A 27,556-nucleotide genomic window follows, 5' to 3' on the forward strand; every position below is an offset into this window, starting at 1 on the left:
AGTTATGAGGACTCCAAATCTCGTTATTTTGCGTGCAGACGGCCATCTTGTGCTTTAACAATGTAGCGGTAGTGTTTAGTAGCAACTGCTCACATTAGGGCTGACTACTCACGTCCATTAGCGTGCCCAATATTTCTCCAAACCCTACCGCAGGGTCCCAAACTTCGCCATATGCTTGCAGCCTTCACATTTCCTATTTGTCCTTGTACTTAGTTCAGTTGCCTTCTTGCGATTCAATATAACGTGGTACTGTGAACGCTGGTGTGTAAATGACAACTGAGAGGATATTTTCCATGTTGTTGGTAATTTGTTAGGGTCAAGACAGTGGTCAATGAAGCTTGGGTTCAGAAACCATCCTCAAGTAAAACAACAATTGTGGTTAATAGGGAAGAACTTTACTATGATATATACTCAACTTAGTAAGACATTCAAAAACCTTTCATAATGAGGAATGTTTGGTTGAATAGAAAATTCTAACTATGAGAAAGTATAAAAGACAATGGAAAAAAGGAAAAAAAAGATGTGGTGTGAGCCCCACCCGATTTGAACGGATAACCTTTTGATCTGGAGTCACTGTGATGTTGTTAGAAGAAATTCTCAAGACTTATTCAGTTTGATTAAGTGGGAACTTACAACGCGCTACCGTTGCGCCAGAGGCCCATGGGATTAGTAATTTTACCTGATGCCATGTTACATATACCTTTTCAAATATCAAAAATTCTTCCTATCGGATTCCCTACTTTGAGGGATCTCGTATGCCTATTTGTTGTTTCTAGTAACAAATTGAACTCGTTCATCTTATCTCTGTTTCATGTCTTCACTTTTCATCCAGCAATATAAGCTATTAATGGAATATAATCCCGTGGAGAGTGAGCTTCTCTGGGTAAACTCCGAATGCCGATAGATGCATTCCGAACCCCGACAATAGCCCTAAAGCAGTTATCCTGTCAGCCCCCGCTCCTCATTTTTCTTTTCCTTTATTCAACTACCATGTTAGAAGTAGCTACAAGCCATAAGAATAAAACAGTTAGAGATGAACTCCCGTCGTCGCAATGGAAAGCCCGCTTCCTGCGAACCCTGCCGCAAGGAAAAAGTTCGTTGTGATCATCGCCTCCCGGTCTGTACTCGTTGCCAGAAGAAACGCCGGACTGCCAGCTGCTTCTATCATCCAGCACCATTGACACAAAGATCAAAGACCATAACCGTAAAACACATCTTATCTGCCGCGGGGCGCACACATTCTCCCCCTCCTTCAACTCCGGAGCAAGATGACTCTGGTTCTGGGGCGTTGCGTGCCCGACCAGTGTCCACGCCGATTTCGACATTTTCGAATACCGAAGACGACGGGCTCAACATGCCGATCACTTCTTACTCCTTGCCCACTGGCTACCTAGGTCCAACCAGCTTTGTCGCGGCATTGGAAGAGGACCACGAGCTTGTTTCTAGCCCCAGCGATCGACAGTTACAGGACGATGCGGGAACCACATTCCCATCGGAATTGCCCTTGTACTGGATCCAGCAGACAGCAGAAATATTACGATGCTTACAAGATTTTCCAACCATTAAACAGCTAGTCGACGAATACTACGGACTGAGCAAGGCGGCGGTCATACCATCTCTCGTTCTTAACGCACTACCCTCAATACAGAGTACGATTGACGAAACCCAACTGCATAATAGCCCACCAGAACAAGTCGCGCGGGTTCTTCAAAACACGAAACATGTGCTCCATATATCATCAACTATGACAGGACGTCATTTCCATCAGCTTTTTACTGGGTCTAATTTACGCCTGGAGATCTTAGGCGTTCTCTATGCGATAGCTGGCCGACTCAGTATTTTCGGCCTGGCTCATGATAGATTCCCCAGACTCAATGGGATGGCAGCTCGTGAACGGTTCTCTCGGAAGATGCTGGCGGCTAGTGATGCGGTGCTTCAGATTTGCAGGCTCATCGCCCCAATCAATGATCTAACGATATGGATGCTGTATGAAATTCTACTATTGTCAAAGGTGGCAGATGGTGATACTAGTGAGTAAAACACCTCACGACGCCGAAATCAGCTAGAGGCTTGGAAAATGGTTGCTTACCATGTAACAGGCTCCGCAAAGTGGCGCAGGCTCGGAGACCTGTCAACCCATATATTTGAGCTGGGGTTGCATAGAGACTCCGAACAGTCAAGCTCTCTCCCCGTATTTTTAGTCGAGACCCGCCGCAGACTCTTTGCAGCGGCATACCAACTCGACAAGAGCATTGCAACATTCCTTGGCAGACCGCCGCGAATATCATTAAGACATTCAGACTGTCGACTGCCTATTGATATCCATGATAGCTCGTTGGAGGCTGATCAGTCAGAAATTGAATTAGCCCTACAGAGCTTGGACAGCGATGGATGGAATACTCAAGGTAGCCTTCATCGGGCTACCTTTCTTCGGCAACGATTCCTAGTCAGCACCTTTCGCGAAGAGATTCTAGAGGTCTCGTTAGAGACCCAAAACCGTGGGACAGCCGAAAAGCTGAGGTGAGTCACTGCATATATCCCCTCTATTAGTCCAAGCTTATAGAACTCGGTTATGTGGCGAACAGGGATATCTCTGTGCGTTGTAATCAAACATGGAACTCAATGCCGAATCAATTGCACTACAGCTCAGATTCTCGGGATAAAAACATGTCCAACACGACCCGTATGATGCTTATCGTGTCCTACCTAGCTTACCTTTACAACGACTTCCTCATTCAAAGGCTCCTTGTTCAGCAGAACCAGGAGGCCTACTCCGCTTTGCTCGATGTGAGCTCCACCATCTTGTCGACCGTTTTAGATTTCTGCGCCATGCGAGAAGATATGGTCGACCTTCGGCCAGACTTCATGTGGACAGTTCGTGCTTCCTTTCCTGACAGTTTATAAACGAAGCTAACTGAGTTACACTACAAGAACCTCCTGTATGGCTTCCCCAGTGCCGCTGTTCTAATCAAGGCGCTCCAGAAACAAGCTCGCACCGGTCGACCAATCCCCTACCAGGCTCGCGATCTGAATTGATCCGCCATCTAAGCGTTTTTATCTCGCATCTAGAGTCGATGGCCCGGCCGGGTGTTGTGAGCCAGGAGCTCTTTCACCGTGCTAGTAAAATATTCTCGAGCATCATCGACGAAGTTCTAGAGCCGCGTGTCGCGGTAACTCTCCCTGGGCCTGATCTAGATATACCTTTGGCCGATTCGGGAACATGTATGGTCGAAAACGATGATTTGGATTTCTTGGATATGCTGGAGTTTGGAGGATCGATTGATCAGTATGTTATCTTCTGAAGATATGTATGTAATGCCCCAGTTACTCGAGATGCGTAATGTAAGATGAGGAGAGATATACATCGGACTGTTACTCATAGTCTGCCCTTTACACGTTTCATCTGACTTAAAAATGACGCGGGCTAAGTCTAAATTAAGCTAACTAGAATATCATTTCGGATTCCGAACTCCGGTGTTGCTATTATGAGACTATTCCAGTTTGTATACACTGAGCCCACTTGGTATATCTTCCTCTGGAGACCCTAGATCTACCCCGAGAGAATTATCATTATACATTAGTTTCGTATATATATCTTTGCCATAATCATAATTGACCCAAAGCTGGTCAACAAAAAGTCCGTATCCTCATAGTATGCATCGCTGTGCCGCTGACAAGGAAATAAACACTTCAGGCAATTGACAGTCGAGCGTTTCCCCGTATATCTGGATGACCACAAGCAGGCATCTCGACCTCAACATTTACAATCCCCAACTCCATATTCCAAAGGCAATCACACCAAAAACCACCTATAAGAATCAGCCCTCCACCCAAACCAGGAAAAGTAAGGCAAAACTCACCCAGAAACGACCGCCCATAATAAATAAACCCCCAAAAAGAACCCCCCAAGAACCAAAACCTCATTCCCATACACAAGAACACCCCCAACACCGCCCTTCCCCTTCAGCCAACTGGGTACCAAATCCGCCTGACAAGTCCTCCCCCCGACCACCAAACAACCCCCGGCCCGCCGCGGACACTCCAGATGCCGTCGTCTGCGCTCCATGATGCGGCGGATGCGCAGATTACAGAACGCCTCGTCGGTGCGGAAGGAACACTTCTCCATGGGACATTCGAGCTTGCGCTCGAAGCGCTCGACGAACCAGTCGACTTTGAGGTGGACGCCGGTGTAGACGAGGGTATAGAAATGGCGTGAGGTGTGTTTTAGGGCCAGTGCGTCTGGGTAGGAGAGGTAGGATGAGATGTGGAGGTGGAGTTCTGTGGGGAGGGATGTAAGGGATTGGCTGTGTTTATGGGGTTGAGTTTCGTCCATTGTGATGTTAGTATGTAGATGTTGATATAGACGTTGTGATGGGTGCTTGTGAGCTGAGGGATGGATACGCGGGTTAAATAGGGTTAGGTTATCGATACGGTGTTGGTTGCCTAATGTGATCCGCGTTGAAACAGGCCACCGTGGCTGGTATATAAATAGCGGAGTATGTGGTGGAGGTCTCCGGGAATACGAGGCTTTTTATCTCTAGTTTCTGGGGATTGTTTTAGGATTTGAGTCCAATGATCGTCGATAGGGTTGCGGCGATGGGGTCGGACGAGGCTCTCGAACATGGCGGAGGCGGAGCACTGCCACAGTCGAGCTATGACAACATCCTCGAGTTGAAGAGTAGGGTTTTTATTTGGCTAGGTTGGATTGAGTAAGATAGTTAGAGTGCTTGAGTATAGAAATAACAGGAACGTTCTTACTCTTAAATCCAGGTACGGTGTACCCAGGGAGGTAGATCCTTGCTGTTGGAGTGATTTGGCTTTACTGAAACCTTGGTTGATCCAACCGACGATGTACATGTGGTACATCATTTTTAACTGTAATTAGGGCGTTCAGAGTAATATCTCTTATAGTGCTTGAACATATACTCAAGAAAATATGCCAATTAGAGCCGTCTGAGCCTCGCATTCGCTAGGATATCTCTCCGCACAAGGAGTTACTATCCATGATACGGAAGGCCATGATAATGTCATCGTTATATAAAAGATCGACCGTAGCTAAAGCTTCCATACAGACCAGTCAGGCTAAACCATATATCTAGTAAGCTCCAGGAATGTCAGCAATGAATCAATCCTCCTTACATCTGTTATATTGCCTCTCCCTTCTACTGGGTCACGTGTCGCACACTGGCTCTCAACATACGCTAGTACGTGTATGGCTAGATCTCCAATTATAATTCTGGGGCGTCCAGTAACACTAAGCCACATACGGAGTACGTAGCTGATCTCCGAAGTAAACTGTCACTATTCAGTCAAACCTCCTGAACCCATCCCAATTGTAACTGATTCAACGTATCGTCACGGCTTCTATGGAATCGCAAGCCGTATCAAGCACCAAACTGGTGGCTGTGCTTCCACCTCCTAACTTCGGTATGCGTAATTCCCCACTGCCTCAAGAAGGCCTTGAACCAGTTGGGGATACTCTTTGAATACTTACGTTTTATAGGAAGGAAGAGAGACGTTGAGGAGGCTCTTAACCAGCTCGAATCTAATTCTAATCATTCAAATATCTTATGCGATGGTAAGTTCTGAGTTCATCTCACTTGATAGCTCATCGCAATAAGTTGTCCGCGATCAAACTAATCACCGGTTCTCAATATACAGGTCTCCATATGCTACTCGAGCAGCTTAGGAGCTATATTGCCGGTGGCGGCGATCTGAGCCTCTCTCTACAAATCGCTCTCTATCTATCCTCTGCCACTACGGTTTTAGTTGTCCGGCAACAGATACAAGTCATATTGCTTTACGGTGCCTTTGCAACTTATTGTTACTTTCAGAGCAAACAAGACAACTCTTTGTTGATGAAGGATATCCCGGAGCAGCCATACGGCTTCTGAGGGTAATCTCTCCCCCAGAAAAGAATATTCATGGTACAGGCTTATAATACCAACTCTCTCACTTACTTGCTTTGTCTAGAACGATGACTTAGACGACGAGTTTCTTTCAGCAAGGCTACTTTTGCTCTGCACCTATGGAACGAACAATTTTAATATCGATGTCCATACTGCTGTAGACGTTACATACTCTGTAGGCTTGCCGCCTTTGATATTGATCAAATATTTTCTGTTGTTACATGCCCTTGCTGATCTATCCCATTTAGAAGCTATCGCGATATGCTAAACTTGTTGCTGGCACATCTACTGAGCCTCTAACCCCGGTGACGATAAATGCCTGTGATGAGGTTCTGAGACTGATTTGCAACATAGCAGCGTCTTACCCGAATCAAGCTTCCGAGTTCTCAGTCTGTCTTCCACCTATCTTACAAATTCTCCATACTTTAAACATCCCGTCACCACCCTTACAACCTCCAATATCCTCTCTAATTAACTGCCTCGTTTTCGTCATGCCAGAATATACGTGGGATTCTTTGTCTACGCCCATCGATGAAGTTCACCTGAATCGATTGGTGGATATACTGGACAGCGCCACTCGAGTATACAGCGACGAAGACCTGGACCGATACGGCTCACCCCTTGTGCAAGCTCTTCTCCTCATCTCACGAGGCGTCTCTGCTAAGCTCAAAGCACACCTCCAAGCCCTTGTTTTACCGACAAAAGAAGATCATGAAAGAGTGATTGGCACGGGTGACTCAATATCAGCAAGACTATTGAGGCATTCTACTTCAGTAAGTGCAGGTCAACTGAGGCTGCTCATCCCTTCCCTTCTCTTCGAATTATGCGGGAATGACGAAATGCAATTTGTCCGCAATATTGGGTATGGGTATGCCTCAGGATTCCTGCCGCTCCTTAAGACCCAGTTGGCTCTAGGTACTCCTGGCGACTTAAAGGATCATGCCAGTGATTCTACGGGCCGCACGGAAGGAACTGAACAAGAAGCTGGAGCGGAAACAGGTCGGACTATACACTGTGACAGCAGTACTACACCTGCAATAGAAAATGTGGTCGAGTGTGAAATAAATCCAGTTACTGGGCAAAGAAGAGATATGGAAGCTTCACAAAATGCTCCAGAGATGACAATGGAGGAGAAGGAACGTGAGGCAGAAAGGCTCTTTGTTCTCTTTCAAAGGTGGGTTAATCTTCTATGCCATATTTTTCTTGATAACTAACAGGTAACAGATTGCAAGAGACCGGTGTCATCAAAGTCGAGAACCCGTTGGTCCAGGCTATGCGTGAAGGTAGACTAGAGTAACAGCGCCCAAGACTCTGGCTCTGACATGCCTTGGCACTAAATTGAGAGACCTCTATGAACCTGGATCTGTCGTGAAATAATGGAACCGTATACGAGAACAAGACTATGAAATACACGATGGACAGACATTTAATCCTTACAACGCACATGTTACATGCTATTATTCTTTATAGGAATCTTTGGTTTCGTGGAGCTCCGAAACACTGTGAGCTAGTACAGGCTGTCAGCTGTACGGACCCGGTGCGACTGTGAGTGTTCATTTGGGATGCAACCAGCCCCACGATTCATGGGACTTCGCAACATGGAGCTTCATCCTGTAGCTAGGATGGAGGCCAAAGGTTGAGACCTTTATGTTAAAATTCATAAGGCGTGAGCATCATTCTCAAGATGGCCGGGCATACCGGAGTATGTCCGGTCTTCATGAAGCCCTACCCCGCAACACTGCGGCAGGATCTGTCGGGGAAGCAGAGGATACCACAGTATATATGCGAATATGCACCTGAACCAAATCCTACTAGCCCGGTAGATAATTACATTTCCCCACGGGCCCCACGATATGACATAGTCCCCGCTCCCCAGTTGAGTTGTTGCTTGTTGCACGTCCGTGGGATCCAATCGGTTGCCCCCGTTATGCCCCATCCTTGAAGCAAGGAGATGGATGCCACGCAATCCACCATCAGGAATGCATAAAGACGATCACCGAATAAGCTAGACTCCTCGAATGTCGGGCAGATGGAAAGGCGACGGACTATAAGTACAACTCACCGCACCCTTCTATCAACTGCGCTTCCTTCCTAGTACACATAAAGCCTAGTCTGCGTTATGGCGATTGTTACTGAGATAACCAATGCCAGCCCAACTACCATCCTCATGGGCTTGGCCGTGGCTCTCATATGCACATATATTATTTATTGGCGTTATCTTCATCCCCTCTCTATGTATCCGGGGCCCTTCCTGGCGTCCTTGACAGACCTCTGGCAAGTTAATCAATTTATGACTTTGCAACAACCCTATCATCTGACAGAGCTTCATGACAAATACGGCCCTGTGGTTCGCTATGGACCGGATAAAATCAGTATTACTGAGGAGAGCGCTATTCAGGCCATTTACCAGAAAGGTTCGAGACTGATGCCGAAGACCGAGTTTTATGACGCATATGGCGCGGCGGAGCCAAATGTATTCGGCATGCGCGATGAAGCGGTAGGGGCGGCAGACTACTGATATTGCGCTGTACTAATATGATAACCTAGATGCATTCTACAAGACGACGTCATATGTCGCATAGTTTCTCGCTGAGCTACGTCAAGGAAATGGAACCCTACCTCGACTTGAACATCCATATTCTGAAAGAGAAGATCAGGCGCCATTGCCACCAAGGGGATGGGTTCGATCTCAAGAAAGCTCTGCATCATTACGTAGTTGATACCTTGGGTGAGCTGGCGTTCAGCCAGTCCTTTGGCGTCCAGGACGCCGATGACGAATCCCGGGTTCCCCCGGTGGTGGAACATAGTCTCCTTGCTGCCGTGACCGGTGCATGGCCTATAATGACCAAAACGTTGAAGCAAATTCTGCCCGCTGTGCCACACAGTGGCCTACAGCGATTAATTCGTGGACGCAAAGCCTGTGCAGACCTGGCATCGAGTTGCGTCAAGCGCAGGCTGCAGCATCTGCGGAGCGACAATACCACGGCCGACGTCACTGAAAGAAAGGATATCCTCACAAACTTGATCCTAGCAAAAGACCCTGGTACGGGCGCGAGGTTCACGCAAACTGACCTCGAAACCGAGGCATTTGGATTCATGTAGGTCTGCCTCGAAGAGTGCTGATGCGTTGCTGACAAGGGTTCTCAGCATTGCCGGGACGCACACGACTAGTGCCACCGCGTCGTTATTGTTCTATCATCTTCTCCATAATCCAGCCTTCTTAGATGAGCTTGTTGAGGAAATTAACGGTAGGCTCCCTCGACTAGACGAAGGAACAGCGGCATACTCCATTGCCGACGTTGAGGCCTCATTGCCGTTTCTCCGGAATTGTATGCGTGAGAATTTCCGCATCACACCAGTCTTCACGATGCCTCTCGCACGGCGCGTAATGGCTCCGGAGGGAGTAGTCATTGCGGGGCATTATTTCCCACAAGGGGTAGGTGACGTACTTTCATGTTTTTAAGGAGCCTAGTTAGCTCATCTATCGAATTCTAGACTTCAATTGCTGTCTGCAACCATGCGTTCCACCATAACCCAAGGGTATGGGGCGAGGACCACAATCAATTCGACCCCCACCGCTGGGACGAAGCCGACGTCGCCGCCAAAGCGCGGTACCTGATGCATTTTGGCTTGGGCGGACGCCAATGCATTGGGAAGACTGTTGCGACAGCCAACATCTACAAGTTGATGAGTACACTATTAGCAGAGTTCAAATTTGAGTTGGCCAATGAGCAAGAGCATGTAGATGCTCGTAATGGGCTATATTGTGGGGAAATCCCGGAACTAATTAGCGTGGGTATAAGTGAACTCAAGGCGCCTTTGCTTGTAAGGGCATCCCTGAGGAAATGAAATAGCTCGTAGGGAGCTTGATACTAGGAAGCTAAACTGGATCGACACATGAAGACATTTGACATTGGACAGAGCGAATGCAACTCGAGACCAATGTCCAACTCGATTAGCCACCTGCCTAGGATACTCGGCAAACCCATACATAAAACAACGAATGCATTCTTCCTGAAACCCTAGGATCTAGGCGTAGCAGTGATTAGCCGGGTAAGCGCTGAAAGAATATATTAGCCAAGCGTCTCTTGTGTTTCCGATATTGAAAAACAACTCACGTTGGACCCCAACCAGCCAAAGTGGTATCAGAGCCGCCAGAAGAGCAACTGTCCACGATCTTCTTGAGTAGCTTCTTGCAGTTGTCAATGGTAAGGATCGCATCACCGTCATTGGTGTTGAACATCCACAAATTGACATTGATCGGTTCATAATCGACCTCGAGACACTCGTGCACCTCTTGTTTACCTGCGAACTTGGAAGGGGCAATATTATTGCACCATTTGTCGATTCCGTGCGCAGCTGCACTTCTCGCAGCTTCACTCCTCCAGACACCGTTACCGTCTAGACACTTTGGCGCACCAAAGGCAAGGTTAGGAATTGCAAGCATGGTGGCGAGAACGGGGAGAGCTTGAAAGCGCATAGTGATAGACTCGACCAAGAAGTGGTTTCAAGGGAAAAATCAACAAGAGAAGACTTTGAGTGTTGCTGAAGAAAGCGAGTATGGTTAAGAAAGAGGCGGACCGTCGAGAGGAGGATTTTATAACCTTGTCCTTGAAAACGGCAAGTCACAGCCCACAAGACCAACTCCTTGTATTGATCATTCTACAAGCACAGCCCATATATGGAGTAGGAAGATGATCATCCTGCCAAGGCGCTATGGATATGGGGTGACTGATCCCCTCGCAGGAACGTGCGAATATCCAGACCCTAATACGCCTGATCTGGTCCCGAGAATTGCTTTGCATAGCCATCAGGCTGGAGTGATCTACATCGGTTAACTCTACACGTACTAGTTCTCAATTAAAATAACTATTCCATGTCGGGGGCCTTGCATCGCGCCGTCCAAGCGCCCAACTGAGTGTCGAAACGAGAATTACTCGGGCTACGAGAAATCCGCAGCGCAAGGATGTCTTATATTGGGAATCTTGCCGGAGGCGAACAGGGAGCCCAAGAAGGATTCACTGACTTCTTGGCCTTCCAATAACTTTTACATATTAAAGGTGTCGGCGCTCAAGCCTTGCAGATCCTGCCGCAATCGCTGAGGTGACAAGGTACGGGATATGTGCCCAACTTTCACTGGCAAAATGCCGATTGTCACTCCAAAATGGAACATTCTATACCCGCTGGTTCAATGATAGTAGGAGTAGGAATTTTGTCAAGATCGCTTTCATCATTGATTTATTATGTTGCATTCAAGCAGTAAAGAAAATGTTACATTGGCCGGAGTACCTAGAACATGACGCCTACCGCATGCGATCATCAGAGCTCCACAGGCCATGCTACTTATTGGAATGAAATGCCATGTTGGTAACCATAATGCTTGCAACATAGTCTATCACGTCTTCTACAGATCTAGCTATACCAATGGCCCCACATTTGACAGATTCCATCCCCGTCACTGACGACGGGTTCTCCAGTAAGCCACATGATGCAAGCCGACTGAACGGACCTCTCAAGTACTCGGGTAGTCTGGATCAGTATGAGGCGTTTGACCTGACTGCGGCCATTGGACGCGAATTCTCGATGGTCCAATTGAGCGAGATCTTGCACGACGATGTGAAGATCCGGGACTTGGGTGTTATGGGTTAGAACTTAGTACCCATTTCCTATACAGAGAAGACCTAAGTGCTAACCCCGAAGCAGTCTCCCAACGTGGAGTGGTGTTCTTTCGCAACCAGGACCTGAACATCGAGGATCAAAAGGCCTTGGCTGTCAAACTCGGACATCTGACTGGGAGGCCTGAGACTTCGTACCTCCATAAACATCCTCTAGCGAACAGCAAACGTGGGGTTGCGGTTGATAAAGATGGAAAGGTTGATGATGAAGTCACGATCATGTCTTCCGAGCAGAACAAGAAGTACTACAAAGATCGATGCGGGCCCACGACGAAGAGGTTGGCAAGTGAGGGATGGCATTCTGAGTAAGGGATATTCTGCCCAGTTGGTGAATATTACCATGCTTACTGAAGTTGACGATTGTAGTATCACCTTCGAGCCTGTGCCATCCGACTATGCTATTTTGAAAATTGTCACTCCTCCAGATGATGCTGGAGGAGATACTCTCTGGGCATCTGGATATGAAGCCTACGACCGACTCTCACCGGCGTGGAAGAAATTCGCTGAGGGCCTGACAGCCACTCACTATCAGCCCGCATTCAATGAGGCAGCGAAGGGTCAGAACATGGAGCTGATTACTGAGAACCGTGGTAATCCGGAGAATAGCGGCGTAGATTTCAAGGCTTCCCAGTCAGTACACAGTTCCATAATATCTTTTATGAAAACAAGGCCAGCTAAAAGAACCGTTCAGCCCTGTCGTGCGCACCAACCCTGTAACTGGGTAAATAGCTCCCCAACCCGTGTAAATCGAGCCAAATGAACAATACTGATATCATGCAGGTGGAAGAGTCTGTTTGCGGCCGGATTCCAGGTCCGTGCAGGTTGGATCGACGGCGTGACAGACTTTGAAAGTGAGATGTTGAAATCGTATTGTAAGGGGTGGCCCTCAATAACAAACGCACTACAAGCAGTAACGATTGCCATCCCCTCTAGTCTTGAAGTTGATCTCCGAGAACCATGATCTCCAGGTCCGGTTTCGTTGGAGCAAAAATGACATCGCTATCTGGGACAAGTACGTACAAGCCCTCCATTTCCTAACGCTTTCAGCTAATCTAACTTCATATATAGCCGGTCCGTTTTCCATACTGCCACATAGTAAGTCCAATGAACGCCTACAGCTGCGGGGATATTTCACTCTAACCCTAGGATACAGTGACTATACCGGGTTACGACAGGGAAACCGCGTAGTCTCACTAGGAGAGAGGCCGTTTTATGACCCACATTCAGTGTCACGGAGGGAGGCACTTGGTTTGGCCAGTTAGGGAGTCAAACGAAATTTGGAGAGAAAGAACTTCAACTGAGTCTGAGAGATGGTCGTAATTTCCATGTTTCCTTGTGTTATCATAAGTGTGGAAAGAATGTGTTTCCTTACATATCTACAACTAAAGTTGCATCGTGATGCTTCCGAAAACGGCCAGTCGCGCGCACAGATAGGTGCTAAGAACGTAGGCAGAAGACTCTCTATCTTCTTAACACCAGGCGAACCCTCTTCCACGGCCACTTCCAGTCGCACCTGGCCGAATAGACAGGCGGGCCAACGAAAATATGGATCCCGCAGCTCGCATCACACTCGACTACACCCTGCGTGACCTCTACTCGGACAACAATGAAGATGACTTGAACATGACCCTTATCTACTATCCTCTGCAATTCGGGTATCTGCATGAGAGCTCATCAGCCAAATATGCTTATGGGTACACGCTCGAAAGCGACGATGAAAAGGCGATGTCCTCGTTTACAATGGCGGCGAACATGGTGCCCCAGCGATACGCCTTCTCCGCAGGCCAGATGCCCCTGGTCATCCTAGACTTTGATTCAACCAACAAGCAGAAAGAAGCGAACCGTAAACCATGTGAAACCATTGACGAGCTACCGGTGCACCATCTCGATATCCGTCGGACCTTCTCCCAATTAATGCCCGACCAGCAGCCGATATTGACTGTTGCCATTAGCCCGGAAAGCATATCGCTAGACCCTGGGGCGCAGATTGCTGTCCTACTCCCTACTGACTGTATGTCGCATCTGCCCCATGTCGTTCACCCGGAGACCCATTATGAGATCCTGTCAAAACGCGGACTTGCTCTCTCCGGCTTGCCGACACCACCGTCCCAAGTGATTGATACCGGTCTGGTCGATTCAAACGACCCAACTCTTGTGAAGCAAGAGGTTGCACGGATGGTGGAGTCTATCGACCAGCGTCAAGTGCCCTTTATGGTCAAGCTTCCGCAGTCCGTATCCGGCATCGGTACCTTCTCGATCACCACCGACGTCGAAAGGAACCGAGTGAAGACTCTCCTCACGGAGCAGTTGGGAGTGATCCTACGGCAGCTCAACCGGTCCAACCATCACCTATATCCATGTTCCATGGTGCTTCAAGATTTTGTTGCGGGACCAGTAGTGGCCTTGTCGCTTTTTATCACCAAAAATGGGCAGGCCCGTTTCATTTCTTGTTGTGAGCAACGCTTCGATGCGCGGGGACATTGGATTGGCGGCACAATATCGTACCGCCAGCAGGGGGGACTTCGCCAGACCTTTGCAACCATCATGCAGAAGGTGGCAGATTTCCTGCATACCAAAGGCTACCATGGGCCGGCTGGCGTGGATATCGTTTCAGATGATCACTCGGGGGAGCAGTTAGTTATTGACCTCAACGCCCGGGTCACCGGTACGTTCCATCTAGGCCCTCTCATGGGACACTTTACCAAGCGTGGGCTGTTTGAAGCTGGCATGACTACGGGTGACTTCTCATGCTCCCGAGACACATTCGAGCAGACGTTTGCAGACGAGATTCGCAATGGTAGTCTGATCGTGAGTGGCTGGGTCCATAACGAGTCGAGTCGTCTCAGCCATGCTGCAATCACTATCGGGGCCCGAGAGCCTGATGAATTAAAAGGATATTTTGAACGTATCGGAGCATTTGCTGTTCACTCATAGCCAATACAGATGAGGGCTTTGTTACCTAGATGGACTTGTACCAGGGTTGATACTTGAGATAAATCCTTCTGTAGTATTCCATCCTCGTTATAAGTATTAACTAACATCTTACTGGAGTACGAGATTCCTCGGGCGTGATGGACATCAAAAAGCGTTCCAACCCCTTAACATCATCCATGTCCGATAGAAACGACAGATGCTGATCTGGTCTCAATAATACCATGCAACCCTCCCGCCCAATTCCGAAGGAGTTATACAATTGACCTCCGCCAGCGTGGTGGTATGCTTCCTCGTCCACCCATACCCTACTGTAATCCATCCCATTGTCTTCCGTCCACGGCCGGAAGACCGTGGGCAGATCGTGAAGCTCGATACCAAGTCTTTCCGCACAGTGGATCAGATATATTCTGACGAACGCAGAGCCACGCCTCATCGTGCTTGCGTGAGTGTTCAGTTTCTGGATCATAGACTCGGGGTGGCCGAGGGTTACTTCCAGGTGACTGAGACGTTGCTTCTGGCTCGGATCTGCAATGTCACTACCGAATATGATCAGGCTCCATTCCCCCGTGCTGGGCAGGATACGCTGCAAATGGCATGGTTGCGCGTCACTCTGGTTAATGATCAGCATACTTGGAATGCGCGCCCCTACCCGGAGGTTTGTCGCCTGACGGGGCTTGCTGCCGCCGTCATTTGCTGGTTCCGGCCCCGTCATGCCAGATGTCACCAGCACATTCGGCCGATAAACAACAGCGAGACCTGAGGCGGACGAGTTCTCTTCCTCCAGCGCTCGCTTGTGGTCCTCGTCGAAGGAACCGTGGAATGTTTCGCCGTCCGCCCCCCTGCCACTGCACATTCCACGGCAAATCCGCTTGTCCAGTGCGATCAATCTTTCGGCCACAGGTAGCCTCTCCTGTTGGTAAGTCTCGAGGATCCGTGGGGGCAAGATGCCTTGGACGACTGAAGCGAGTTTCCAGCCCAGATTGAACGTATCTTGCATGCTTACGTTCATTCCTTGGCCTGCCTTGGGCGAATGCGTGTGAATCGCATCACCGGCAAGGAAGATACGGTTCCGCAACCCGATTTTTCGACAGACTCGCTGTCCAACCTAGCGGAATCAGTTAGCCCTGGGGGGGGGGTGACACCGTATACGACGGATCTTGCGGACGTGTGTACCGTGTAAATCGTAAACCAGTCGATATGCTTCGTCTTCATTATATACGGCTGCATGATCTGCTCGACCTGGCTCATGAGGATCTCGCCGTCCTGCTCTTCTCTGTATCGCATGGCTACATCGTCGGGCAGCTCAACATAGACGCGGACGAGCTTTCTTTCCCGCGGTATCATCATGAGAGTTCCGTGTTTTGACTTCACGATGAACCGTTTCCGTATGTCGGCTACTCGCCGTCCCTTTCTTTTAGCAAAGCACCATGAGATATGCCGGGGCAGAACTCACGGAAGTTCGTGAGGGGGATAATATCCAGAACTCCCCAAGAGTCATTCGAGCTTTCCCCCTCGAGACGGAGCCCGAGTTGTTTCCTAACCCAGCTGTGTGCGCCGTCACATCCCACGAGGTATTTGGCTTCGACCACGGTGTCCATCCCTACATATCCGGAGTCATCCGAATGAGGCTCGCTGCTCGTATCACTGCCGGGGGTCTTTATGCCATCGAAATGGGACTTCGGTCTAAAAGCCACATTTTCCAAATGCATGCGGATCGGAAACGTGCTATGGTCATCGATGACCCCGTCGTCGATCTCTAAAGAAGTTGGAGCCGTCTCTCGTTTCACGTCGACGCACCCCCGGCCACGGACATATTCCATGAGATATTCCTCCACTTTGGATTGGCCCAGGGTGGATTCATGGAATCGCGACCATCCGGGCTTGGAGTTTGCAGTGACGCTCTGCCTCTGGAGCTTTCCGTCGACCGTGACGCCCTACACCAAACCGTCAGGTATCTCCTGGCAAGAATCCACCTCCAACAATCGGGGTATCAAGAAGCTCACTCACCCATAATGCAATTTCTACCGTATGGTTTGCTTCCGCCCAGACTCGGTCCGCAAGGCCAAAGCTGTCCAGGATCTCCAACGTTCGGCTTTCCAGTCCGTCGGCGCGGCCGCATTGCGTCTGATGTGACTTTTGGTCAATTAGCATTGTCTGCACACCCATCTGAGCCATCCATGCGGCGGCTATTAATCTATTCCATGGGATGTTAATGACATTGTCAGGATCACTACGAAGATCGCAGCCACATACCCTGCCGGACCGGCCCCGACGATAAGAACGTCGGTCCGAGCTGTGTCACTCGGGGTTGAAGTCATTTTTGTCGAACTAAGTCGACTGGAGGGAGCTAACTATTGAATTGAATTGTTCCTATGATATTGGGGTAGATAGTCATGATGTATATTAGTAGTACTCCCATGGCCAATCCACGAAACAGGTTTCCACGCAGTCTGTCCAGGAATGGTGTGCTTTCACCGTCTGACGTTTTCAGATATACATACATAAATAGAAAGCTACTCCGTACTATGGTACCCGATCCAAACTGTTGCATTCTATGGTTTCATGTCAGGCTGGGTCCACGTTGCATCATCATCATATATAGCCCTTTTCCGACGTTTCGAAAGCGGATCCATGCTTGCTGCTCAGGGCCAGGGGGCATAACCTTGCACCCCGTCCAGGCTTAAATATATAAATCTTCATCGTGGAAGTCAGTATGTTTGCTTAGAATCACACCTCTCAATCGACTGACATTAGATCATATTCCAACCTCAGCTCCGTTCACCGAACTCTCCACAACATGGCGCCCAGCATCGACTTACCCACCGATTTCTACAAACCTGAAGAAACCGTCTTCGTAAGAGCAATCCCTCCCCTATCCAGAACACCATTGGGCAATTCTCACCTCGGATCCAGTGCAATGACGGACGTGAAGACCAACTCCTCTCCTTCATCACCAACCACCCCCAGCTCCCTCAAATCCGCAACTCGCCAGAAGCCGTGCTCGCCGCCATCGACGAATTCGGCCGCACCAAGGATTTCCTGATGAACGTCGGTCCTCACAAAGGGAGACTGATCACCGACCTCATCGCCACCGACCGCCCATCCACTATCCTGGAGATTGGCGGCTACGTCGGCTATTCGGCCATCATGTTCGGCCACGCTCTCCGCAAAGCAGCGGCAACAACAGGCCAAACCCCGCGGTTCCTCAGTCTGGAAATGAACCCCCAGTTTGCCGCCGTCTCGAAAGCACTGGTTGCGATCGCGGGGTTAGACGACATCGTCGATATCTGGGTAGGGCCCTGCCGCGCGTCTCTCCAGCGTCTGGCGAAGGGCAAGACGACTACTAATACTACTGCTACTACTACTAGTAGTAGCAGTAGTAGTAATAGTGATTCTGCCACGGAGGCCCGGGATATGCTGTTTCTCGATCACTCCAAGATCTCGTATTTGAATGATTTGAAGCTGTGCGAGGAGTTGGGCCTGGTGGCACCTGGATCTACTGTCGTCGCGGACGATATGAAAAGGCCCGGGAACCCGCAGTATTCAGAGTATGTCCGGGCTTCGCCGGCCACGAAGACTGAGGCGTGTTTGCCCTTTCAGGGGTGTCTCTCGGATGGTGGCATTTCGTTGGGCAATCCATCTTTGGTCTATGAAACGACGTTAGTGGAGGGGCTGGAGCCGACGGGGCTTATGGTGAGTGCCACTGTGCCTTTTTGCTTTTGACCATTTGGGAGGTGCATGTTGAATGTCTGGCTAATGTTTGGTGTAGGATGCGGTTGAGATTTCGAAATGTGTGGGGCTGGTAGAGGCCATATAGAGGAGGGATGAAGGTACTATTTCTTTAACGTTTCTTAATTGTAACCCTAGAACTCAACTAATCAAACTGGGGAGGGGAATACACGGCCAGGTACTAGGGCAATTGCTATATGTATATTCAATTATTCTACAGCCACCGCGGGGTCCGAAAAGATTCCTCGGGTTGTTCTATCTAGCCGTAACTGGCACTGCTGGAGGTGATGTCGGCCTTCCTGTATAGATCAAGGATATCGCTCCCTAGTATAATCTGCCTTTCGCATTTTATTGATATCTTGAGCTTGTCAGATCTTGATATCTTGCTGTAAAGGAGGACTTGTCTAGATGGCTATCTGCATATAATAAGGGAGGTATTTGGAAATCCCCACTTGACGTGCACAGTAAGACGGACTCAATCCAAGGCCTACACAGCATGTCGGATCTGCATCCTTGCAGCTGCCACTCTTCTGGTCAAGAAAAAGCCCGCTGTTCAGAATGATATGTCCGCTGATGCAGACAGGTTACTTGCTGCGCACTTGAGAGTAGCAGCAACAGAAGTTGAAAATCATGGCTCGTGATGACTTCCTCCCAGACGAGATCTCACGATATGACCAGTCTTTGATCCCATTACCTTCCACGACGTGGGCTTGTGGATAAATGAGCAACACGAGCCGGTAGACTGCCAAGAGCTGAAACCTGCATGAAGACTTACTTGTCTCCACAGGAGAGGAACAAGGATTGATAAATCCCCCTCCCTAACCCTAGCCAAACCTTGCAGCTTAGCTGTCATTCAGCTACTAAGGGCTTGGGACACAATGCTAGCTGGCCCACTTGGAAATCAAGGAAATGCTTTGCTTGCCGTTCTTTAGTACGACTCGACTGCATAACTAGTAGAACTGTTCATTTGCCTCTACTCCCTCCCCAACCCCACCTTACTTTTACAGCTAGCGGGCAAGCCTTCCGAATGTCACGCTGTCAACTGATATGCAGCGATCCGAAGCTCATCCATACGTGGCTTTTCTAAGGATGGTTGGGTGTCATTCAATAGGTGTGTCTAGGGCACTTGGTCCACGGAAAGCAACCCTGCAAATATCACAATGCAGCGGGCAAGCAGAAATAACACATATGACACATCAAAAAGATGTCTAGTCACCTAATAGTCCTACATGGCTGGATATGTGAGCGCCAGGCCATTAGCCACGAACTCCCTGTTAGTTTGTCCGACTAGGTCCAACACCCTCATTGCTACCCAGTTCACAGCAGCCCAATGCTTGTCCGAGCATCCAATCGTCCGAACGTAAAAGCCCAAGTTCTGCAGCTGCAGTTCCACAGAGGGATATAACCACCGCCACTGATTATGGTTTCTCCAATTCGTATAACCCCCCAGGAAAAGAAAACCGACCCTTGTCCGAGAGCGCGCAAGAGCATTATAAGCACTGGGTAGCCCTCCAGGAGCCCACCATAACCAGTCCACACTTCTCTACCATTGATCTCTGGTCGTAGATTATCGCGATAGCAGCCGTTTGAACAATGTCGGACCAAGGTGACCTCACTCACCAAGCCATCAGCTCCTATTTCATAGGGCCTCAGGCCGAGAATATGAAGTTTTTCAAGGATAACATATCCACAATCCTCCGAGAGCTGGAAGATGCCCGCAAGAAATACAAATTCAAGGGCGACCAGGTAGCATATCCCTCTCTGAAAAGAAAAGCACCCACCAGGCCGAAGCTCATTAGTTGCAGAACTTCATCACATCCAGCATCCAAGGCTCCGAGGAATTCCAGCGCATTACACGGAACTTCGCTCACGCCGTGAAAAAGGCTGCCAAGCTGATGGGTTCTCACTCGATTCCCTTCTGGAATCCTCGTTACCAGGCTCACATGTGCACGGACTTGAGCATGCCGGCGCTTCTGGGGTACTTCATGACCATGGTTTATAACCCTAATAATGTTGCGCTGGAGGCTAGTCCCCTCACCACGGTGGCCGAAATGGAGGTCGGCGAGCAGATGTGCCATCTGTTTGGGTATAATATTGATCCTTCAAGGAAAGGCGTGCCCACTGGTTGGGGCCATGTTACCTGTGGTGGAACTGTGGCGAACCTTGAGGCCATCTGGGTGGCTAGGAATCTGAAGTTTTATCCGTTGGCTCTTCGCAAAGCCATGAGTGAGGCTGTTGTTATGAATGGAAAGGAGAGGAAAGGACCGTTGAATTTCGTGGCGGACAGGTTCATGGTAACCACTTGTCAAGGCGAAAGGAAGCTGTTTAAGGATCTGTCTACGTGGGAACTGCTCAATTTGAGACCGAAGACGGTGCTAGGTCTGCCACAGGAATTGCATGAACAGTTCGGCATCTCGCCCAAGTTTGTGGAATCTGCCTTGCAGAACTTCAACATACAGTCAACGGGTAAAGACGCTCTGGAAAGAGAATTCGAGATCAAGCAGCCGATTAAGTATTTCCTTTCGAATACGAGGCACTACTCTTGGCCCAAGGGCGGAGGTGAGCTACTCCAAGTCTCGCCGTCTTTGATATCAGTAGTCACTAACTGCTACAGCAATAACTGGCCTTGGGTCGGATACGTTCGAGGGCATTGAGGTCGACGACGCCGCGCGTATTAACCTCCACGTGCTTCAAGAGCGCCTCCAGCGGTGCCTTGACGAGGGCCAGGCAGTCTACTCCGTTGTTGCTATCATTGGCTCGACTGAAGAAGGGGCCGTTGATCGGTTAAGTGCTATTTTGGCGATGCGCCAGCGCTTCCAGTCGAAGGGGCTGTCATTCCTCGTCCATGCGGACGCTGCGTGGGGAGGCTACTTTGCCACAATGCTTCCACGGAACTTGTATGACATGCCACGGGGGCCCACCGTGAGCAACCCGGAGGATAGCTTTGATGGTGGAGCAGAGGGCTTTGTTCCAGACCTGAGCTTGAAGCTGGAAACTCAAGAAGACCTTCTCGCACTGAAATACGCAGATTCCATCACCGTAGATCCGCATAAGGCAGGTTATATTCCGTACCCCGGAGGGAGTCTAGTGTACCGCGATGGAAGAATGAGATATCTCGTCACCTGGACCGCTCCGGTGCTCTCTCAGGGCTCTGAGACCGGAATGGGAATTTATGGTGTCGAGGGCAGGTATGTTCACGGCATGTCGGTGACTTTGCAACTTCAGGGAGCTGATAGCAAGTAGCAAGCCTGGTGCTGCAGCCATGTCAACCTGGCTCTCCAACAAGTGTATCGGGCTCAATCCCCAAGGATACGGCGCTCTGCTCAGTGAAGTATCCTTCACATGTACTAGGGTAGGCCCTTAACTTTTACAAGTATCTGGCGATTCATATAAGGCTAATTGATATCAGCTCTCAGCTCACTGGGCCGCCATGACCACGAAAGACGATGACTACTTTATGTGCGTTCCGTTTCACAAGCTCCCCTCAGAATGGAAGGACCCCTTCGATGAGCACGCGATAGAGGAGGAAAAGGAACGAATCCGTCGCGAAATCCTCCCAAAAAGCAATCGCGACATTGTTGAGAGTGATGTGGGCAAACCAGCGGAGGAAAAGCTCATGACACTTCTCCGGGGCCTCGGTTCAGACCTGAACATCAATGCCTTTGCACTCAATTGGCGGTATGACGACAAGGACAGAACCTGGAACACTGACATAGAAGAAGCCAACTATCTCACAAGACACGTCGTTGAGCGCCTGTCTATCTGTTCACCAGACCAGGATCCCACCAAGATCCCGTTCTACCTGACGTCGACTGAGTTCACTAACGAGCTATATGGCAAGTGTGCCAAGGAGTTCAAGAGGAGACTGGGTCTTCCACAGTGCGATCGGCCTCTCTTTGTACTAAGAAATGTTGTCATGAGTCCATTCCCCACAGACAATGATTTTATCAGCACGATGGTGGACTACTTCCGCTCGGTAGTCGAGGATGGAGTCAGACTGTGCCGCAAGCGTAACGCAAGAGGCCCGGCTATCCACCGATTTGTGATGCAGGGGACAGACGAGATTTTCTTGGCCTATCAACCATCACTCCACTTGGGCAAACACCGACAACAGATCATTCTGGCCGTGGAGCTCGAAGACAACGCCAAATCAGACTATATTGAAATCCGGGAGTCCAATCCTGAGGACCCTCTCTTCCTCAAATCATCCGCAGAGATCGACCTCCAGCAGGTGGTGGGTGAATGCGAGCGAGGCAAGCCGGTGAGCTTCAAAGGGACTATATATACGCAGCATGGGTAAGTGCGATGCACCTCTAGCAGTTACCTACAGTCTGAAATCTAACAAACACCACAGTGGTCCAGTCCGCACTTCCACGCCCGTGACATTGAAGCGTGTGATCAAGAGCCGTCCTCTCAACTCCGCCAACAGAGAGACCGAATATCCCGACGATTACATGCCGTTCTATCTCTACGGCTCAGGGAAGCAATGGCACATCTCACACATGCTCCTGCAAGCACCCAATGCGACATTCTCAGCCGGCAATGTGAAACTGGATGATAAACTAGCCTCTTCGCTCAACCAAAGACATGTTGAGAAAGGCGCTATTCTCACGTTGACAGAGGTTCCTGAAGCTTCCATGCAGCCCTTCCCAACGTCCAAAAGTGAGCTGCCAGCCTGTTTCTTCTTCCAACCTGGCAAGAAATACAAGGTCAAGGTGTGGGACGATTTGAAGCCTGCATCGGCGGCTGGTCCTGGGCTATTGGAAGGCCTCGGAGAGCCAGTTGAGGGAACCATTACCCTGTCCAAGGAAATACATATTGACCTAGAATGGATCAATAAGGATCCATTCGAGCATGAGGATAGGGTTGGGAAGTGGCGGGAGGAGTTCAGTCAGATCGGCAAAAAGCTGGAGAAACGAGCTTGACGTGGTCCGTAATTATGACCCAGGGGCATAGTGACGGGAGAACCAGTTATGCCTGGGATTAAATTGCATGTCTACGCTTCTATATATTTGTTGCAAGATGGCAGGTCGTATCTTGTAGGTAGTTGTACACAGTAACACAGTATAAATAGGGCCTAAACTCCATTTGGATGGTGGCATGGCGCCGCTATCCCCAAACCGGAGAGGATGGGCCCAAGATGAAATAGATCACATGATACCTATCTCTCACCGCTTACCGCCTTTGATAATTTCCCATACCATATCCATCAATCCATCCATAATCTCAAACCAACCCATCTCAATAGCTACACTTATACACAAAAACCAGAGCCTTCATCTCTCACCCAAGACACCCACTACCAAAGCTACGAACGAAGAATATCAAAAGACAAAATGTCCAAACCCACGGCAGCGACATCAGACACCGCCTTCCGCAAGACCTGGGACAGAGAAGAATACGCCAAAAAAGCCGCAGACGAAGAAAGCAGACGCAAAGAAGAATCCAAAGCACGCTATGAAGCCAAACTACTGGGCAAAAAATGGCACGCACCGGTCGACTACAGCTCTTTAGAGGCCACGACATCCCGAAAACAGCGACTAGATGTGGCGTCGATGGTGGGCAAGACCACGATTGTGTCGGCTGGGTCGGCGGTGGGCAAGAGAGGCCGGGGAGCCGGTTTCTACTGTGGGGACTGTGATCTTACTTTCAAGGATAACTTGCAGCTTGTGGAGCATTTGAATAGTAAGCAGCATTTGATTGCGACGGGGCAGAGTGGCGAAGTGACGAGGGCGACTGTTGAGGATGTGCGGCAGCGGTTACGGAGCTTGCGCATCAGAAGCGGGTGCGAGAGGAGGAGGAACGGAGGGCTTGGCAGCTTGATCTTGGGGCTAGGCTTCAGGAGAGGGAGGAGCAGGAGGCTAAGGAACGAGAGGAGAAGAGGCGGAAGAGGAATGAGAAGCGGCGCAAGGGTGGAGATGGGATTAAGCAGGAAGAAGACAGCTGGGAGGGTCGGCTGGGAATCATCGCATGAATGCATTCTTTTGGTTCCCTTTGGGATGTGCTGGCTTGTACATGGATGGGTGCTTTATGGTCGATAAAAGTTGCAGTATACCCTCGGCGTTCTGGTTTCGGTCTGGGCATTTATGGTCCTGCAATTGGATCTCAACTCAAAAAAAAAGACGTTCATATATCGCGCTGTTATCTAGCGAAATTGCATGAAAATAATAGTTGTACCGGTCATGAACAGAAAACGAAAAAAGAAGGATATCCAACGCCCATATCCCATGCCTTGACTCCTCCCAGCCGGCCAAATCCCATAAACGAAATTCGAAATCAATCAATGCATTCAATTCCCTCCAGTACTCGCATTGCACGGGCGCCCTCCCTCTCGAATTGCCCGACTAGCCTCTCGCATTCTTGCCTCAATTTCTCCTCGCCATTCTTGGCCTGCCATTTTATCCATTCTTCAACAGACATCTTTTTCTCCGGGCTTGTCAGATCGCCCTTCACGTCATTTAGTGCCGAACTTAAATCAACGTTCTCTTTGTCACTGGATCCAGCGAGGAGAATCTCATCTATATCGATAGGGTTCCACGGGTGGGTCGTGCGCAGGCCCCCGGCATTGGCATTACGCTTCGACGGCGAAGGGGTGTTGGGCGCTAGTGGAATTCGTACTGCCTGTTGTTTAGATGGTGATACTACCAGGGTCCGCGTTGCAGACGGCTTCAGAGATGGTGGCTGGTTCTCAGCATCGGAAGACTGCGGCGAGAGGGACGGCGTGCTCTTCGAGGTAGGAATAGGCGACATATTGCCTTGGTCAGCCGAGCCTGACATTCTATGGCTATCCGAGCCCCGCGATCCTGCAAGTGTCCTGGCAAACTGCTTTTCCTCGGGGATATCGCTATATCTCTCTGCCGTCTTTGGAGGCACTCTGGATGATCTGCGCCGTGTGGAAGGTTGCTCAACCTCTTGTGCTTGCGGCTCGTGTGGTTTCTGTTGCTCAGGAAGGTCATGACCGGCTGAAGAAACCCCGGGGCTGTGTTTAGGATCCATCTCTTGCTGAGCAGGAGTTTCCTCGCGCTCAGGAGCCTCTGCTTTGCTTGTTTTCTTTGATTTCTTGGCCTTCTCTGTGGAAGATATTTGCTTGGTCTTCTTCTTGAGATCCTTGTCGTTAGGTTCATCTTTGGGCTGCTTTACGGGAGTAGGAACTCTAGCTGGGATCTCCACTGAAACGAATGACTCGTGGACCCTAGGATTCATGTCATCCTTTGATGTCTCGGCTGCTCCCGACCGCTTCCGTGTCTTCGGTGCTTTCTCTGTGTCAAGGTCCGGCTGTGGCTCGGGGATGTTAGAGCCCCTTGAGTTGCGCGTGGATTTGACATGGCCCGGCTTATCCTCTTGGGCTGCTGGCCTAGAGCCAGACTCTTCAGGCTCTTCAGGCTCTTCAGGCAATTCTTTGCCTGGCCGGGTCTCTTCCTCATCGACATGGTCGACCACATCCTGCGGCTCTGGTGTTGTCTTCTGCTTCTTCTTGGACTTGGACTTTTTCGATGGCTTCTGCACAACCTGCAGACTTTGCTCTTCGGTTTCCGGTTGTTCTAAATCGGCCACAAGTGCTGCGTCAAGCTCGTCGTCATTAGGCACGCGAGATTTTGAAGCGGTTTTAGACGTAGATGAGCCGCTAGAGGCTTTACGGCTCTTTGAAGGAGCTTTTTTCTTCGTGGTTCCGCGACCATTTTTGGGCTCGTCTTCTGGGATACTCTCTTCCGGCTGTATGTCCACGGTGACTTCATCGTTCTGATTGGCGTCGTGTTGAATGCTGTTTCGCGACTTTGTGGCTCGCTTTTTAGTGGGTGGTTCGGCGTCCTCAAAGTTTTCCGAGTCAGCCACATTCACTTGTTCCCTTTCTACTTGGTCGCTTGTCCTCTTCTTTCCACGCGTGGTTCGTTTTGTTTTGGGGGGCTCGGGTTGGCTATAGTCGGCTGTATCAATATCCATCTGGCTGTCGGTCTCCGCCGCCTCTTCCTTTTTAGACTTCACATTCTTTGATTTCGACTTAGATGACTTTTTGGTTGCTTTCGTCTTGGTAGCTGGCTGCGAGATAGTGCTCTGGTCCATGGGTCTTCGATTTCCGAGATAACTTCCGACGCAGTTGATTGGGTTGAAAGACGAGACGCCTTGGAGGTACGTGCTTTTTTCGAACGTGGGCCTTTGCCTTTCTTACCAGGAGGCTGAGCAAAGACGAAAAACGAACAGTCCGCGGAACGACGGTAATGTTCATCACTAGAGAGGTTAGTTGTGACAAAAAGGAAGGAGCGATAAGCACTCACAAGGGATCGTCCTTGGGTTCCCACCCATCGAGGGACAACTTGCAATATGCACAGCTTGCTAGGTCATTGCTCTCTTCAGTAGGGCAAAAATACCACCCTCCGTCGACCATCTGGCACAGAACCGTCGTTAAATGGAATCCGGGAAAAGTTGCAGCAAAACATCATACCTTTTCTGACTGACACACCCACCCTCGTTTCCCATCATGCGGCCATGAAGTGCCAAAGGTGGCTAGTCTCGCCTCTCTTATCTTGTCACATGTGGGATCCTCTATCTCAGCGGGGTTTGAGCTGTGCTGCTGAATATCCATCATAACAGCCCAGCCGCAATCATTCGCATGCTTCAGATGCTCGGTTATTGGGTTGTCTTCTTCCTCCCATCCGTCAAGCGCTCTATGACACAGAAAGCATGTTGTGTTATCTGGATTTGTTTCGTAGGGATTGTAGTAGAAGCCCGCGTGCGCCAACTACAATAACCAGGGATCAGTTTTCCGATTAACAAGTATTGTACTTAGCAGGTTCTATATACCTCAGCGGGCGATGGCCTGCGGTGCGGCCACGCAATAGATTTAACGGCCTTTGCGCTCGATGTTCTCCGTTTCTCTGGGTGCAATACCAGATCGAAGCTGGCAAGGCGGGCAGCGAATGTCTCCATTTCGTCGGCCATTGTCGCGGGATCAGCGGACCATCAGGTGGGATGGGGGTCCCAGGATCACAATGTATATAGCTTTACCTCTTGAAGGTACACGATCTCGCAGGACAGGACGGGCAGAGAGCGAGGATCCCTCTGTTTACTCTCTTGTTTGGGTCGAGCCATCGGGAACGCGCCCGCGGAGATACGGCACCACGTGACGCCGTGTGGCTTGTGGGCTGTGGCGCGGGCGGTCGCTGGGTAATCTCGACTGGCCGAGAACACCTGCCGGGCGAGTACGTCAGACCTTCCGGCCGCCATTGGGTAATCGGCGATTATCCCGCAGGAAAGTATCTGCAGTTCGACCTCATTGTTTCCTCAACTCCGCCCTTACTCTACGTCAACTCT

At 49.8% G+C, this 27,556-nt stretch overlaps 13 protein-coding genes across 13 annotated transcripts; 9 read left to right on the forward strand and 4 right to left on the reverse strand.

Moving 5' to 3' along the window:
• Window positions 1–1,354: 1,354 nt before the first annotated feature.
• Window positions 1,355–3,036, forward strand: ABOM_002497 (transcription factor domain-containing protein; the record flags this gene model as incomplete). Its single annotated transcript, XM_022529627.1, has 4 exons — window positions 1,355–2,030; window positions 2,100–2,520; window positions 2,586–2,874; window positions 2,932–3,036. 4 exons carry the CDS (start codon window positions 1,355–1,357, stop codon window positions 3,034–3,036), a joined length of 1,491 nt encoding a protein of 496 aa, XP_022392211.1.
• Window positions 3,037–3,793: 757 nt separating this feature from the next.
• On the reverse strand, window positions 3,794–4,333 carry ABOM_002498 (F-box domain protein; the record flags this gene model as incomplete). Its single annotated transcript, XM_022529628.1, has 2 exons — window positions 3,794–3,809; window positions 3,861–4,333. The coding sequence occupies 2 exons, from the start codon at window positions 4,331–4,333 to the stop codon at window positions 3,794–3,796; spliced, it is 489 nt and encodes a 162-aa protein (XP_022392213.1).
• Window positions 4,334–5,366: 1,033 nt separating this feature from the next.
• Window positions 5,367–5,894, forward strand: ABOM_002499 (uncharacterized protein; the record flags this gene model as incomplete). Its single annotated transcript, XM_022529629.1, has 3 exons — window positions 5,367–5,427; window positions 5,504–5,578; window positions 5,662–5,894. The coding sequence occupies 3 exons, from the start codon at window positions 5,367–5,369 to the stop codon at window positions 5,892–5,894; spliced, it is 369 nt and encodes a 122-aa protein (XP_022392214.1).
• Window positions 5,895–6,400: 506 nt separating this feature from the next.
• ABOM_002500 (uncharacterized protein) lies at window positions 6,401–7,206 on the forward strand (the record flags this gene model as incomplete). Its single annotated transcript, XM_022529630.1, has 2 exons — window positions 6,401–7,083; window positions 7,134–7,206. The coding sequence occupies 2 exons, from the start codon at window positions 6,401–6,403 to the stop codon at window positions 7,204–7,206; spliced, it is 756 nt and encodes a 251-aa protein (XP_022392241.1).
• An 822-nt stretch (window positions 7,207–8,028) lies between these two features.
• On the forward strand, window positions 8,029–9,758 carry ABOM_002501 (benzoate 4-monooxygenase cytochrome P450; the record flags this gene model as incomplete). Its single annotated transcript, XM_022529631.1, has 4 exons — window positions 8,029–8,406; window positions 8,457–9,007; window positions 9,057–9,345; window positions 9,405–9,758. 4 exons carry the CDS (start codon window positions 8,029–8,031, stop codon window positions 9,756–9,758), a joined length of 1,572 nt encoding a protein of 523 aa, XP_022392242.1.
• Window positions 9,759–9,938: 180 nt separating this feature from the next.
• Window positions 9,939–10,389, reverse strand: ABOM_002502 (uncharacterized protein; the record flags this gene model as incomplete). The annotated part of the gene is made up of 2 exons (XM_022529632.1): window positions 9,939–9,969; window positions 10,028–10,389. 2 exons carry the CDS (start codon window positions 10,387–10,389, stop codon window positions 9,939–9,941), a joined length of 393 nt encoding a protein of 130 aa, XP_022392243.1.
• Window positions 10,390–11,333: 944 nt separating this feature from the next.
• ABOM_002503 (TauD/TfdA dioxygenase family protein) lies at window positions 11,334–12,846 on the forward strand (the record flags this gene model as incomplete). The annotated part of the gene is made up of 8 exons (XM_022529633.1): window positions 11,334–11,553; window positions 11,613–11,889; window positions 11,951–12,214; window positions 12,276–12,305; window positions 12,365–12,456; window positions 12,518–12,596; window positions 12,653–12,679; window positions 12,738–12,846. 8 exons carry the CDS (start codon window positions 11,334–11,336, stop codon window positions 12,844–12,846), a joined length of 1,098 nt encoding a protein of 365 aa, XP_022392245.1.
• Window positions 12,847–13,129: 283 nt separating this feature from the next.
• ABOM_002504 (putative solid-state culture specific protein) lies at window positions 13,130–14,518 on the forward strand (the record flags this gene model as incomplete). Its single annotated transcript, XM_022529634.1, has 1 exon — window positions 13,130–14,518. One exon carries the CDS (start codon window positions 13,130–13,132, stop codon window positions 14,516–14,518), a length of 1,389 nt encoding a protein of 462 aa, XP_022392227.1.
• A 100-nt stretch (window positions 14,519–14,618) lies between these two features.
• ABOM_002505 (putative FAD monooxygenase) lies at window positions 14,619–16,836 on the reverse strand (the record flags this gene model as incomplete). The annotated part of the gene is made up of 5 exons (XM_022529635.1): window positions 14,619–15,623; window positions 15,692–15,912; window positions 15,972–16,452; window positions 16,526–16,712; window positions 16,772–16,836. 5 exons carry the CDS (start codon window positions 16,834–16,836, stop codon window positions 14,619–14,621), a joined length of 1,959 nt encoding a protein of 652 aa, XP_022392228.1.
• Window positions 16,837–17,315: 479 nt separating this feature from the next.
• Window positions 17,316–18,335, forward strand: ABOM_002506 (O-methyltransferase; the record flags this gene model as incomplete). Its single annotated transcript, XM_022529636.1, has 3 exons — window positions 17,316–17,372; window positions 17,432–18,211; window positions 18,288–18,335. The coding sequence occupies 3 exons, from the start codon at window positions 17,316–17,318 to the stop codon at window positions 18,333–18,335; spliced, it is 885 nt and encodes a 294-aa protein (XP_022392229.1).
• Window positions 18,336–19,840: 1,505 nt separating this feature from the next.
• ABOM_002507 (pyridoxal phosphate-dependent decarboxylase family protein) lies at window positions 19,841–23,172 on the forward strand (the record flags this gene model as incomplete). Its single annotated transcript, XM_022529637.1, has 6 exons — window positions 19,841–19,993; window positions 20,053–20,806; window positions 20,862–21,435; window positions 21,491–21,599; window positions 21,657–22,543; window positions 22,602–23,172. The coding sequence occupies 6 exons, from the start codon at window positions 19,841–19,843 to the stop codon at window positions 23,170–23,172; spliced, it is 3,048 nt and encodes a 1,015-aa protein (XP_022392230.1).
• A 411-nt stretch (window positions 23,173–23,583) lies between these two features.
• ABOM_002508 (U4/U6-U5 snRNP complex subunit SNU23) lies at window positions 23,584–24,221 on the forward strand (the record flags this gene model as incomplete). The annotated part of the gene is made up of 2 exons (XM_022529638.1): window positions 23,584–23,932; window positions 24,004–24,221. 2 exons carry the CDS (start codon window positions 23,584–23,586, stop codon window positions 24,219–24,221), a joined length of 567 nt encoding a protein of 188 aa, XP_022392197.1.
• Window positions 24,222–24,523: 302 nt separating this feature from the next.
• On the reverse strand, window positions 24,524–27,184 carry ABOM_002509 (putative chromosome segregation protein BIR1; the record flags this gene model as incomplete). Its single annotated transcript, XM_022529639.1, has 5 exons — window positions 24,524–26,367; window positions 26,415–26,473; window positions 26,521–26,630; window positions 26,688–26,984; window positions 27,047–27,184. The coding sequence occupies 5 exons, from the start codon at window positions 27,182–27,184 to the stop codon at window positions 24,524–24,526; spliced, it is 2,448 nt and encodes an 815-aa protein (XP_022392198.1).
• Between the last annotated feature and the right edge of the window lie 372 nt (window positions 27,185–27,556).

The sequence above is a fragment of the Aspergillus bombycis genome (assembly GCF_001792695.1).
Source record: "Aspergillus bombycis strain NRRL26010 chromosome Unknown contig00015, whole genome shotgun sequence".
NCBI classification, from domain to species: domain Eukaryota; kingdom Fungi; phylum Ascomycota; class Eurotiomycetes; order Eurotiales; family Aspergillaceae; genus Aspergillus; species Aspergillus bombycis.